Source organism: Protomyctophum bolini (assembly GCF_963924005.1).
Source record: "Protomyctophum bolini genome assembly, chromosome: 1".
In the NCBI taxonomy this organism is placed as follows: domain Eukaryota; kingdom Metazoa; phylum Chordata; class Actinopteri; order Myctophiformes; family Myctophidae; genus Protomyctophum; species Protomyctophum bolini.
This window is the reverse complement of record NC_137862.1, coordinates 32798284-32811251: the sequence shown is the minus strand read 5'-3', so window position 1 is coordinate 32811251 and position 12968 is coordinate 32798284. Positions and strand designations below refer to the sequence as shown.

The 12968-nt window shown below is 43.2% G+C and overlaps 1 protein-coding gene across 8 annotated transcripts in view; it reads right to left on the bottom strand.

Annotated features, from left to right (window-relative positions):
- Positions 1-12968, bottom strand: part of myo9aa (myosin IXAa) — a 133835-nt gene that overhangs the window by 33729 nt on the left and 87138 nt on the right. For 7 of the 8 annotated variants that reach the window (XM_080771918.1, XM_080771920.1, XM_080771923.1 and 4 more), the window contains 7 exons: positions 12510-12651; positions 11486-11681; positions 7976-8083; positions 5024-5099; positions 1867-2007; positions 895-934; positions 21-143 (listed from right to left, as the gene is read on the bottom strand). In XM_080771918.1, coding sequence (XP_080628044.1) covers positions 21-143; positions 895-934; positions 1867-2007; positions 5024-5099; positions 7976-8083; positions 11486-11681; positions 12510-12651 — 826 coding nt within the window. The remainder of the gene's footprint in view (positions 1-20; positions 144-894; positions 935-1866; positions 2008-5023; positions 5100-7975; positions 8084-11485; positions 11682-12509; positions 12652-12968) is intronic. The other variant, XM_080771922.1, reaches the window with a different exon arrangement.

Genomic DNA, 12968 nt, shown 5'->3' with positions numbered 1-12968 from the left:
TGTGTGCGTGCGTGGCTGACCTGGAACTGTGCACTGATGCTGGGCGGTTTCTTCTTCTTGTGGAGGTGGAGGAGGGACTTAGTGATGCGGTCGTGTAGAGTGAGTTTACTGAGGTATCTGAGACTCTTTACATCCAGGAGGTTCTGTAGAAGGAAAGGAGACACGGTCACCTGTTGCAGGGCTTCTCAAAGTGGGAGCCGTGGCACCCTAGGGTGCTGTGATGCAAGTCCAGTGGTGTCTCAGTATGCTTTGATAAAATGTATCAATATCACTTCAGTTCACTTAAGACCAGGGATGTCAACTCATTTTGGGTTGAGGGTCTGCATTGGACAAAAGGTGACTTGATGAGGGCTAGGGTCTAGACTACAGACATTGAGTTGCAGCGTTCTTGGTACTTTCTTTTTCAAGTATCTACACCAAGTCTCTTCACAAAATATATCAGATCTACAAGCTCACAACACGTCAGATGTTATCCCTAGAAAAGACGAATCCATGGAGCGGTGCCCTGTAGGCCAGGTGTAGCCAATCAATGCTGAGGTATCAAGCCTGCGCTTAATGATACACCTCAGCTATGGCTGCGCCCAGGGCAGCCCTCCGTGGATACGTCTATACGGGACGCTGGGGTTAATTTCAAGTTGTTAAACGGCAAGTAAAAGGTTATTTTCAATCTGTTCTAATTTGGAAACAATATCATCTCAAGTTTTCCTTGCGAGTCGCGACATACTGGATCTTAGAGATTCACATATGTATATTCGTTAACATCACATGATGTAATTCAGGGGTAGCGTGGATGATAGTTATTTAGGTAATTTGAGATAAACATGTTTGAGAAGTTATAGTGACAACACAATGAGACATGATTGAATGTGACAGATAACACAGTGTCTTATTTACCTTGGGTAGAGCTGGCTTGGATTTGTAGTTTTTGTTTCTCCTATTTAAAAGACAAAGGGCAGTTAGTATCGATCACATAGAAATTCTGTGTGAGTTTTGTTTTCCTAATCTTGATCCCATCTTCAGTCTAATATTTCCAGTTGATAGACTGTACATACATTCATCAGCTAATTGTTCATTTCAGTAAAAATACTGTATATTTGATAAGGTCGTAAGCATAAAGTTAAATTCGTCACATACGGTAATCATGTCGCTCGACAATACTGTTCAACTTTAGCTGACCTTATATTGGAAGGCCTATGCACCTGTTTATTGTAATATTTATTCTGTTTTTTTTTGTTTTGTATTATATTTTACAGTATGTGTACCTTGTTATCATGTCTGAAAAATCATAGCCTGTAGATGGCTTTTATTTTCGTTCGCATTTGGCAAAAAAAATGAAAGCCTGGGGAAATGCATTGGAAGACCTGACATAGGAATAACCGTGCAGAGCACATCGCTCTAAACTTGGTGACACCAGTGCTCACCAGTGTTTTCTACCGGGGAGGGGAGGAGGGGGACGTGGGCGGTTGCTCAGACCAGTGAACCAATAGGATCCACCACCTGTTTTCGCCTGCTTGTTGCTGGTAGAGTTAACAGTAAATATTAATAATAATATACTAACATGAGGATGCCGTGGGCTCTCTCCAGGAGCTTGCTGCTGGTAGAGTTAACAGTAAATATTAATAATAATATACTAACATGAGGATGCCGTGGGCTCTCTCCAGGAGCTTGTTGCTGGTAGAGTTAACAGTAAATATTAATAATAATATACTAACATGAGGATGCCGTGGGCTCTCTCCAGGAGCTTGTTGCTGGTAGAGTTAACAGTAAATATTAATAATAATATACTAACATGAGGATGCCGTGGACTCTCTCCAGGAGCTTGTTGCTGGTAGAGTTAACAGTAAATATTAATACTAATATACTAACATGAGGATGCCGTGGGCTCTCTCCAGAAGCTTGCTGCTGGTGGAGTTAACGAAGATCCCGTCCTCCTCTGTGTTGGAGGAACTGGACGTCAGACGGTTCTGTCGACCCACGCGGCCATTCCAGCCCGGGCTCGGCGACTCCCTGCAAGGAGACACACAAGATGATCGCCAAAAAAAAAGGCTTTTTCTTGCCTCGCTTCTATTCCACTATTTGTTTTTGGCCAGACAAACTATTTTCAACAGACTATAACTAGAGAACCGAGGGTCTAAAGGAAAACAATACTTTTGTGACTACCGGTACTTGAAAGAAAAAAAGAAAAATCGCTGGCAGGGGCTGATTTATTCATTTATTTACTCTGGCATTATACGAGATAATGTTCTCAAACCATTTTCTCAAATGTACTATTTCATGGAATAGGAATGATTTGCTTTGTGTTACAGTATATAAAGAACAGGACCGTTGTGGATTGTTTGCACTCCTTTGATTTATAAGAAACTCTCCAGCTGTGTGTTCAGGGCAGGCCACACACATTCACACGTTTGTGTGTGTGTGTGTGTGTGTGTGTGTGTGTGTGTGTGTGTGTGTGTGTGTGTGTGTGTGTGTGTGTGTGTGTGTGTGTGTGTGATGAGTCCATGGAGAGGTTTCATGCTATTGGGAGGTAACAGAGAATAACAGGTGAGAGGTTATGGTGTAGTATTATGATAGATGATGGGTGTGAGGGGGGGATGGGTTTAGCCATAGGAATTGGAATTCTACATTCAAACTACACTGTAAACTCTTGAAATAAATCTGAGTGTACAAGGGTAACCAATTTGACCGGTAATAATATATTTGGGATACATTAAGATTGACGATTTGACTGTGTTTACAAAGAGTCTTGTTTGTGTCTCCATAGGGAACCAATGCTGGTCATCAAATTATTGGCTTAGGAATGCGATAGAGATTGTACTCTTCACTGCAGTGTCCATAGAGACTGTACTCTCCACTGCAGTGTCCATAGACTGTACTCTCCACTGCAGTGTCCATAGATACTGTACTCTCCACTGCAGTTTCCAGAGACTGTACTCTCCACTGCAGTGTCCATAGAGACTGTACTCTCCACTGCAGTGTCCATAGAGACTGTACTCTCCACTGCAGTGTCCAAAGAGACTGCACTCTCCACTGCAGTTTCCATAGGGACTGTACTCTCCACTGCAGTGTCCAGTGTCCATAGAGACTGTACTCTCCACTGCAGTGTCCATAGAGACTGTACTCTCCACTGCAGTGTCCAAAGAGACTGCACTCTCCACTGCAGTTTCCATAGGGACTGTACTCTCCACTGCAGTGTCCAGTGTCCATAGAGACTGTACTCTCCACTGCAGTGTCCAAAGAGACTGCACTCTCCACTGCAGTTTCCATAGAGACTGTACTCTCCACTGCAGTGTCCAGTGTCCATAGAGACTGTACTCTCCACTGCAGTGTCCATAGAGACTGTACTCTCCACTGCAGTGTCCAAAGAGACTGCACTCTCCACTGCAGTTTCCATAGAGACTGTACTCTCCACTGCAGTGTCCATAGAGACTGTACTATCCACAGCAGTTTCCATAGAGACTGTACTCTCCACTGCAGTGTCCAGTGTCCATAGAGACTGCACTCTCCATTGCAGTGGCCATAGCTGTGCTCTCCACTGTAGTGTCCATAGAGGCTGTGCTCTCCACTGCAGTGTCCAGTGTCCAAAGAGACTGTACTCTCCACTGCAGTGTCCATAGAGGCTGTGCTCTCCACTGCAGTGTCCAGTGTCCAAAGAGACTGTACTCTCCACTGCAGTGTCCATAAAGGCTGTACTCTCCACTGCAGTGTCCATAGAGGCTGTACTCTCCACTGCAGTGTCCATAGAGACTGTACTCTCCACTGCAGTGTCCATAGAGGCTGTACTCTCCACTGCAGTGTCCAAAGAGACTGTACTCTCCACTGCAGTGTCCAAAGAGACTGTACTCTCCACTGCAGTGTCCATAGAGACTGTACTCTCCACTGCAGTGTCCATAGAGACTGTACTCACCACTGCAGTGTCCAAAGAGACTGTACTCGCCACTGTAGTGTCCATAGAGACTGTACTCTCCACTGTAGTGTCCATAGAGGCTGCTCTCTTAATGTGGAACTCTGACCTTGTGTCACGGAAGAAGCAGCTATGTGTGTGCGCATGCATGCGTGTGTACACGCGCACAGCAGACAGAGGTTGCAAATCACATTAGGGGGGATTTAACAGCCCTTGACTGCAGCCCTCCCTGTGGTAACAAAAGCAGTGCTGTGTGTTCTAATCTCACAGTCTAGAGCTAATTACATGAGGTGGAGGAGGGGTGGTGTGTGTTGTAGTAATTCAGAGGTCACTGTACAGACATCAGTCATTATGTTAATGGCATCACGCCACACTTTGAGCCTGTGAATGCTGAACAAGTGTTTTTGAGCGGTGCCTAACCTCTCCATTACGCAGCTATGTGTGTATGTATGTATTTAAAAAATAAATAAATTATCCCACGATTTTGTAACCCATTTTTCACCAGTGTGTCAATTATGTAATGTGATCCTGGGCTCTACACACCCTCCACCAACGTAGTCCCCATACATGGGGGACATGGGGCGAGCAACGGACTTGAACTCATGCTTCCTTCATGCCTGAGTGTCCAAGTTGCTCCTTTACACCTGACAGGGGGGAGTTTCCCTGGTTGGACGTAGCGTGTATGTATGTCTGTCTCTGTGTCTGTATGTCTGAGCACGGGTGCTATGCTCTGAAAACAGCCGATCTACAACCTCACGCAGCTTGTAGATTGGCTATTTTCAGCATGCAATCATTTCGGAATACTGATATGTTATTGATTTCAGCTGTTTACAATTCCAAACATGCAAACATTCCAAACATGCTTGCTGAGTAGTATATTACAAATAATGTTATTGTCCTTTTTATGTCCAATATATTTGTATTTAGTTAAAAATACTTTTCAGGATTTAAATTCAATTAGCCGATCTACAAGTTCAAAACTCGCCGTGACGCGCTTTGAACTTGTAGATTGGCTATTTTTGCTACGACATGCATGCAATGTGGCCCCTCTGGAGTGAGTATGGAAATATAATGGCCCTCTCCATCGTCAAAGTTGCCCACCCCTGATTTAAAGGGTCTTACCATGGTGATTTGTCATTGACTGTGTTGGTCCTCTGCAGGTCCGACAGAGGCATACGAGGACTCTTTCTGACTCCACCTGATTATGGACAGACAAGGAGGACGGGAGACATGAGAGAAACACGCGTGCGCGCGCGCGCACACACACACACACACACACACACACACACACACACACACACACACACACACACACACACACACACACACACACACACACACACACACACACACACACACACACACACACACACACACACACACACACACACACACACACACACACACACACACACACACACACACACACACACACACACACACACACACACACACACACACAGAGAGCACCCTTTGCCCTTTGATCAATGCTTTTTTTGGAAACCGAAAGCGGATTATGTTGCATGGAACAATATGTGAGAGATTAATAGTGAGTTTCTCTTGTTAGTTTGGTGAGAATTATGGTAGATGGCCATTTTGTGAAGTTATTTGTTTTAGTCTGGACAGTGGGTTTTCTTAGTTAAAGACATATGAAATGCCAATGCTCAAAATGCATTTAAAAGTATTAAGTATTGTGTGAAGCAATGTGTACTCATGAATGGTTTCACATTAAGCAGCTTTAACAATGAAGTCAAAGTGACTGGGTACTTAAATGAGTCCATATCAGATACCTAAACATTTAGTTATTCTGAAGTAGTGTCAGAGATAACCGCTAACTAAAACATTTAGCATCATTGTACACTGTCAAATCTTCACTCTTGAAAGTGTACAAATACAACATAACATTTGTACTCTCTCAGAGTCTAATTAACACCCAAGGGGATTCACGGTGTCTGCTATTCACCACATGTAAACATACAGTACTATTCCAGTTGGATGTGAGGGGAGTTAGTGACACCAATATATTGTCCGTATCGTATCCCTTTAGTCTGTTAAACACCATCACCAGTCTATTTGAAATCAGTGCAAGGTTTTAAACACATGAACCCTAGTGTCCCCACTCTGTCATGATAATGGGTGAACATTCAGCAAAAATAAGGTGAACATTTGGCAAAGAAATAGCAGACCTATTTTAGCTATTGGGGTAAATTAAGTATATTAGGGTTTAAGTGATTAGGACACTTTTCCACAAGTCTTGCATTGCCAGACTGTTGCCTCCCACAATATTGAAATGTTTCCAGTCATACAGTCTGGAGCACAGAAGCTCTGATCATGAGCAACCGATAAAGCGGAAGTGAAGCCTCCTCCCCACTTCCGTTCCGTCTTTACAGCTGCACATGTATCCTAATATAAATTTAAATCATCTAAAGCATGTATAGCTTGCTGCTTAGCAGAAGCGGAAGTAAAAATAATATATGACAGCTTCCGTTAATGGGATTTCGGGAGGTGTAGTTCCAGACTCTAGCATTCAGAGATTTGTGGAATAGTTGTCTGACTACGCGAGACTACCTTTCCACTACAACAGTTTTGAGAACAGTTAAGTGTTAACTTGGTGGACAAGCATAATTTGAACTCGACCCACTACCTAGCCTACAATACACCCAGAGTTACTTTAACTCAAACATTGACCTGTAAGAGTTCCAGGTTAACTTATTTTTTTTTACCTTAATCTGGTGTTATATCCAACGAGTGGTACAGGTGACTGTCTTATGCTAGTTTGCCTTTTTTACAGCAGCTCATTTGGGACAAAACACTGTGGAGGGTATGGTCATTATTTATTTCAATCGAGCGATCAAAAAAAGTCCTTGCAGACTGTACGCGTTTTTCGGAAAACGGCAGAAAAACCCAGCATAAAATCAGAAAAACGCAGCAGTGTGCAGGGACCTTTAGCGCACAGTGCAATCTGGGTGGAGAATTGGATGTAATAACATCAGATTAAGGTAAGAAAACCGTTAATCCGGAATTGTCCATTCAATTCAATGTGTTGTTGTACAGAACTAGATAAAGAGGCAGATAAAGATAGCTCTTATAGACCTACAAATACTAGAATAAAAAGGAAGAGATCTTGAAATAAATAAACGCCTGGAATTGTTACTGTGCCCTCACCCCCCCCCAGACCAATGTGGGTTAACAAAGGGTTAAAAGGTCTGACCCATGCTTAAGGTCCATGCAGTTAGTTGTGTTGTGGGACGGTCCCGGTTCTATAGGACACACATTTTAGTGACAGAGCAGCATGTTAGTGGTCAACGTGCGGGACAGATTGAGAACACACACACACACACACACACACACACACACACACACACACACACACACACACACACACACACACACACACACACACACACACACACACAGACAGACATGCAGGAGCATAAAGAGAGGGAGGAAGGAGACACAGCGGGATTGGAGACCAACAGGCATCTATCTACAGCAGTGGTTTTCAATCGTCCATTATTTATTCTGCATTTGAGCCACGGACCAACATTTGATGAGATTTAGCCTCTCAGACCCAAGACTTAGAATATGTTGTTGTTATCGTTGGATAAGATTTTGCCCACACTTCCATGCTGTATTGATGTTGGTACCATTGGTAGAGATAACAGGCACATGTGGATCAAAATGACAATTCTTCTACATTCTCTCCAATTGTGTAGACTTTGTGAAACCAAATGGACGGGTCCATTCAAGAGTTAAAGATCTAGAAGGGTCCATTTGGTTACTGTACCAAGCAACCCTTCATCATTTGGCTGGGGATCACCTGGAACCCCCTCAAGGACCACTGGTTGATCTACTGTAAAGATGGAGAATGAGGATTCTAATAAGGGGCAAATGGCCTTGAGGCTGTGTGAAAGCATGTATACATCTATGTGGCCTTTTAAAGATTTGGTTTTGGGTGAATCTAGACAACAGTGTGTCCACTAAAAGATGCTGATGTTGGTATACCTCTTCCCTATGGGTCCCCACCCCCACCTTCGTGCCCCCTCATGGTCATTCTTGGGACTGCAGCCTTACTGTGCTTCTCCTCCTTGCACCTCTGCAGGATCGCTAAGCTTCTCTGATGCACAGGATGATGCAGAAAGCTAAAACTAGCCACACTGTGTGGAGCAGCGTCATCATGCCCTTGGAAAAGCAAAACGAATAACAAAACAAAACAGAAAACAACAAAAGAAATGAAGGAAAAGACAAGAAAGGGAAGAGAAAAAAGGGAAAAGAGGGAGAGAGAGAAACGATAGATTAGATATAGCGAGGAGAGATCAAGAGAGGCAGTCATCTACCAGAGGTACCTGTGCAAGACGTAATGAGAGAAAGAGGTTGCAGCATCAGCAATAGGTTTTCTCAGTGGAGTGCTAGACCCAAAATCCATTATATATAGTATACATATCGTTTATTGGTGTGTGCCAATAAAAAAGTGGGAATGTGACTACTTTGTCCTTCATTTATTTGACATTTTGGATGTGCCACCTTTTGGGGATATTTTTCCAATTCCTACTTTTGACCTGTGCAAGACCATCAGAGAGAAAGTACAGTAGCTGACGACTGACGTTCAATACTTTAAATTTAATTCAATTGTTTATACCCCATGATTTTTGCAATCCATTTTTCACCCGGTGCCAATTGCCTAAACTGTAATCCTGGGCGCTACTCTACCTCTGCCAACCTGGGGAAAGCCCCAAACTGAGCTCATGCTTCCTTTAATCACTGCATGAGGAGTGAGCAGGCCGCTTCTTATCACCTGACAGGGGGTCAAGATTCCCTGGAAGGAATACGTTATTCCAACCAGTTCCTTTACACTCCATCAGGCAGGTGGCCAGGGAGAGGCAATCTAGAGACCAGCATTACTGCATGTTTTTTGTGAAGGTACCCTAGGCCGGGGACACGGGGAGAACATGCAAACTCCACACAGAAAGGCTCTTTTCGCCAGCAGTGATTTGTTCCTTTGTCTCCTGAACTGTAGTTCAGAGAGGATATATTTCCACATTAAATCACTGCATCAGGGGGTTTTCCTTCCATCATCTGACATTAGTTTGTACATTCATAACTTTACTCCCCGCCCCGGGAGGCCAATACTTGAGGCTATATGGAAAAAATGCATAACTCTCTGTGATGAATATGAATCTCCTCGACTGAAAAATAAGTGGGTCCCATTTTTCGTTCAGGCATTCGGGTTTTGTGGAAGGATTTCTACAAGATCTACAAAGGAAAGAGGCAAAGCACGGAAGGTTTCTCCAGGAGACAGATATTTTCACATGACCACGGATAGAACGGGTGCAGATTTAAACTAGAGTTCTCAAATTCCCGAACAGGATCCTATACCCGACCCAACGCTTTCGGGCCAGGCCGGGCCGGGCCAAAGAAGTATGCAAATTAGTCGGTCTGGACGTGTGTTGGATGCAACTCAAAGGCTATTGACGTGAATCTACATCATAGCAAATTCAGTGGTTGAGACCAAATCAAGTGGTCCTTTATAGTGGTTTATGATAGCTCGCGGTCGTAAGGCTACATACATTATACAGAAAATGTACCATAATGCAAGATGGCCATGCGTATCCACTCATTGCTGTAAACATATTTTCAAATGCCTTTATCTTGGATTCCTTCCCCAGATTGCGCCCCTTCCAAAATGTGGTGCCCAAAATGTGGAAGTGCAAACGCGCTCAACGTTAAAGCCCAGCTGCACGTTGTCGTCATACTTCCACGGGTCCGCCTGCAGTCCCTCCTCTTACCACTAGGGCCCAGTGCTTCAACATTGGAGAGCCTCACTGGGGCCTTGGACATAACATACACTATCTACTTCCGGTTTTTGGGTCCCGGTGGATCCTTCAAAATAAAGGTAAATTTTCAGGCCCGTTGAGAACTCTAATCTAAACCAGACGACGGCACTGAACGGCATGGACAGAGTACATTTACATGACCTAAGGACGGATACGAGAAACAAGGCGCGGCCTAAAGATCTACAGGACATACTACAGCACAGCACAGTGGTGGAAAGTAACTCATTACTTTTACTCAAGAACTGTACAATTTTTTTGTTTTTATTTTCAAATTTCAGTATACTTTTTTGATTTTACAAAACAAATTAGCCACTTCAACCATATAGGTTCTGTATACTTCAGCTATTTGAAAGTAGCAGATCTACTGTGATGCGTTGGGAGGTGTGCTACTTTCAAAGGATTTTTCAAACTTGAACTGGGAGATTTCTGCATAATGAGTAGTATTGACTACCATTACTTTTGGTACTTCAAGTACATATGCCAATACTTTTACTCAAGCAGATATTTAATACATTGCAGTATTGATACTCTTACTTAAGTAAAACAGTTGAGTACTTTTCCACCGCTGACTGCAGCACAGTGGCTGATGAAATAGAGATAGGTGAGGTCAAGTAATCTATCAAGATGGAAGCAACAGAAAAGCTTACAGTCTTATTGTGATTTACTAACTATATACATTTTATTGGCGGCTGGGAACTTCAAAATGCATTTCCCGTTTCACAACACATAGTTGTGATACTGTATATTGTACCTTTACATTACGTTTGGGTTCATTAATGTTTCTACATTCTGCCAAATATATTTTAGGTATAAATAAATAAATGGCACACCCATGTTTTGAGCCAGGCATGTTACCTCTGAAAATAAATAAATAATAATTCATAATATTAAAAAAAAAAACGAAACAATAGCCTAAACAGAGCCAATAATATATTTTTTTAAAGTCAATCAAAATGAAGGACAATATGTCTCCCATCCTTTAAAAATAAATTGGTGGTCATTCGAATTGTACCAAGAGGTTGTCTGTCATACAGAACATACCTGTACCTTCCAATTTGATAGATTTCTTGTTAGAGGTCTAAGCTCTAGTCAACACTCGGTAACATTTCTAAAATCTACTGATGCAACATTAGAATGTGATGAATAACGGGGGTAGAGGGACAGACACAATAACGGTTGTCTAGAGTGTATTAGAGTTAATAAAAACTGTCTGACGATACTGCAGCAAAATGCAATGCACAGTGCACACAGAATAACTCTTCCTACTACCAGGCCTCTTCCCTAATTCCTTCACAGGTGTTACTGATGAAGGCTCTGTTACACTTAGTATACAGTGGTTCTCAAACTTTTTAATTTAAAGGACCCCCATAACATTTAAGTTGATTTAACCATTTGGAACGGAACCCACTCAAGCAAGTACACAACCAAATGGACCCTTACCAGTAGATTTGTACACTCTCTCTGTACAGTTATGGTGGTCAGAAAAGTTTGAGAAACACTGTACATTAAATGGAACAGAGCCTCATTAGTATCATCGGTAACACCTGTGAAGGAAGTATAGGGATGCGACCCGGAAGTAGGGAGAGTCATTCTGTGTGCACACTGCACAGAGCCCATTCCAGATCGATCCGATTCCCTCCTGCTGGTCTGTCCTAAACTGGGGTTGAGGTGACCTCCTGGTCTGTCCTAAACTGGGGTTGAGGTGACCTCCTGGTCTGTCCTAAACTGGGGTTGAGGTGACAGTACTCACCGGTCTTCTTGGCGGCGTGTCTCTTCCCAGCCTCTCTGAAAGCCACCAGGGCTCTGAAGTAGGCTCTGAGGACGGCCCAGCGGAACGTGGCCGACGGGTCGATGCCCATCAGACCACAGATGAACGCATTCTTGCTGCTCTTCAGCAACGCCACGATGTCTGGCCGCATGTGGTCAGTGTTCTTTTCCCTGAAGTCCTGTGAGAGAGAGAGAGAGAGAGAGAGAGAGGAGACAGAATTAAGTCAAATATGGTCAGAAGTAAATGAGGTTGATGTTTCATCAATCATCACATTCTCCTCACAGTCGGGTGGTACCAGTGTTGATTTTGTCGACTAAAACTATGTGATGACAAAATGTTAAGTTTGGTTGCGCTCGGGTGTTGTGCTTTGAAAATAGTCGATCTACAAGCTCACAAGTCACAACATGTCGCACTGTGCCGCGAGCATGGAATCCTGGTTTGAGTAAATGGTCCTGCCCCCCTGCTAGTAGCAGGGGGGCAGGACACCACCGAGCGTGCTAAAGTGCGCAAGTTGCCGTGTCGAGTGTTGTGAAGTTCGCTTATCCGACTCAACCCCGTTTGATTTGCGACCCGATAAGGACAGAATAGTAAATCATGTTCTGGCGAGAGCGTTTGCCCGACTGCCACTCAAAGTGGCTACTGGCACATCCTTACTCAACCCAAAGAAGATTCCATGCTCGCCACTGTAACTCCCTGGGAGCTTGTATATCGGCTATTTTTAGCATGCAAACAAGTGTAAAATATTTTACACATATTTTACACTCCTATGAACACATTTTACACTCCATTAAGGCCCGCCAAAATACATTTCAGTCAACAAAATCAACTGTAGATTTAGCCGACTAAAATCATATATTTAGTCAACTAAAACTAGACTAAGACTAAAACTAAATGAAAAAGTTGTGACTACAGTACAACTAAAACTAAATCAATATTTGCCGTCAAAATCAGCACTATATTGTGTGGACTTTTCGAGTGAAGATCATTAGGACGAGTGGTCACTGACCTTGACGCCATACTTGACCTTGCCAGCGTAGTGACGGATGATGAAGGCAGGCTCCATGACAGCGGGGAACTCGATGTAGCTGTTGCCCTCGTGCAGTCGCTTGAACTTATCCAACAGAGTCTGGTTGGTGGCCTGAGGGAAGCTGGAGGAAAGGACACATGCTTTTAGCTGTGTGTGTTCATTGCATCGCTCAGGCACACTCATGTACTGGACAAATTGAGCACAGAAGTGACGTCATTTACACATCCTACCTGTCTCTACCTCATTCTTACCACTGTTTTAACCCTGCAGGACCCATGGTTGTGCTATTACCACATTTATATTTTAATTAATTAATGAATACATTTTTATTCTGTTTTCTTTTTTCACCTAAACATCATCATTGATGTTCATTGTTTAGTATTGCAATGCCATTGGTCATGATATTTGCATATAAATACCCCCCACAGAGGCAGAAAT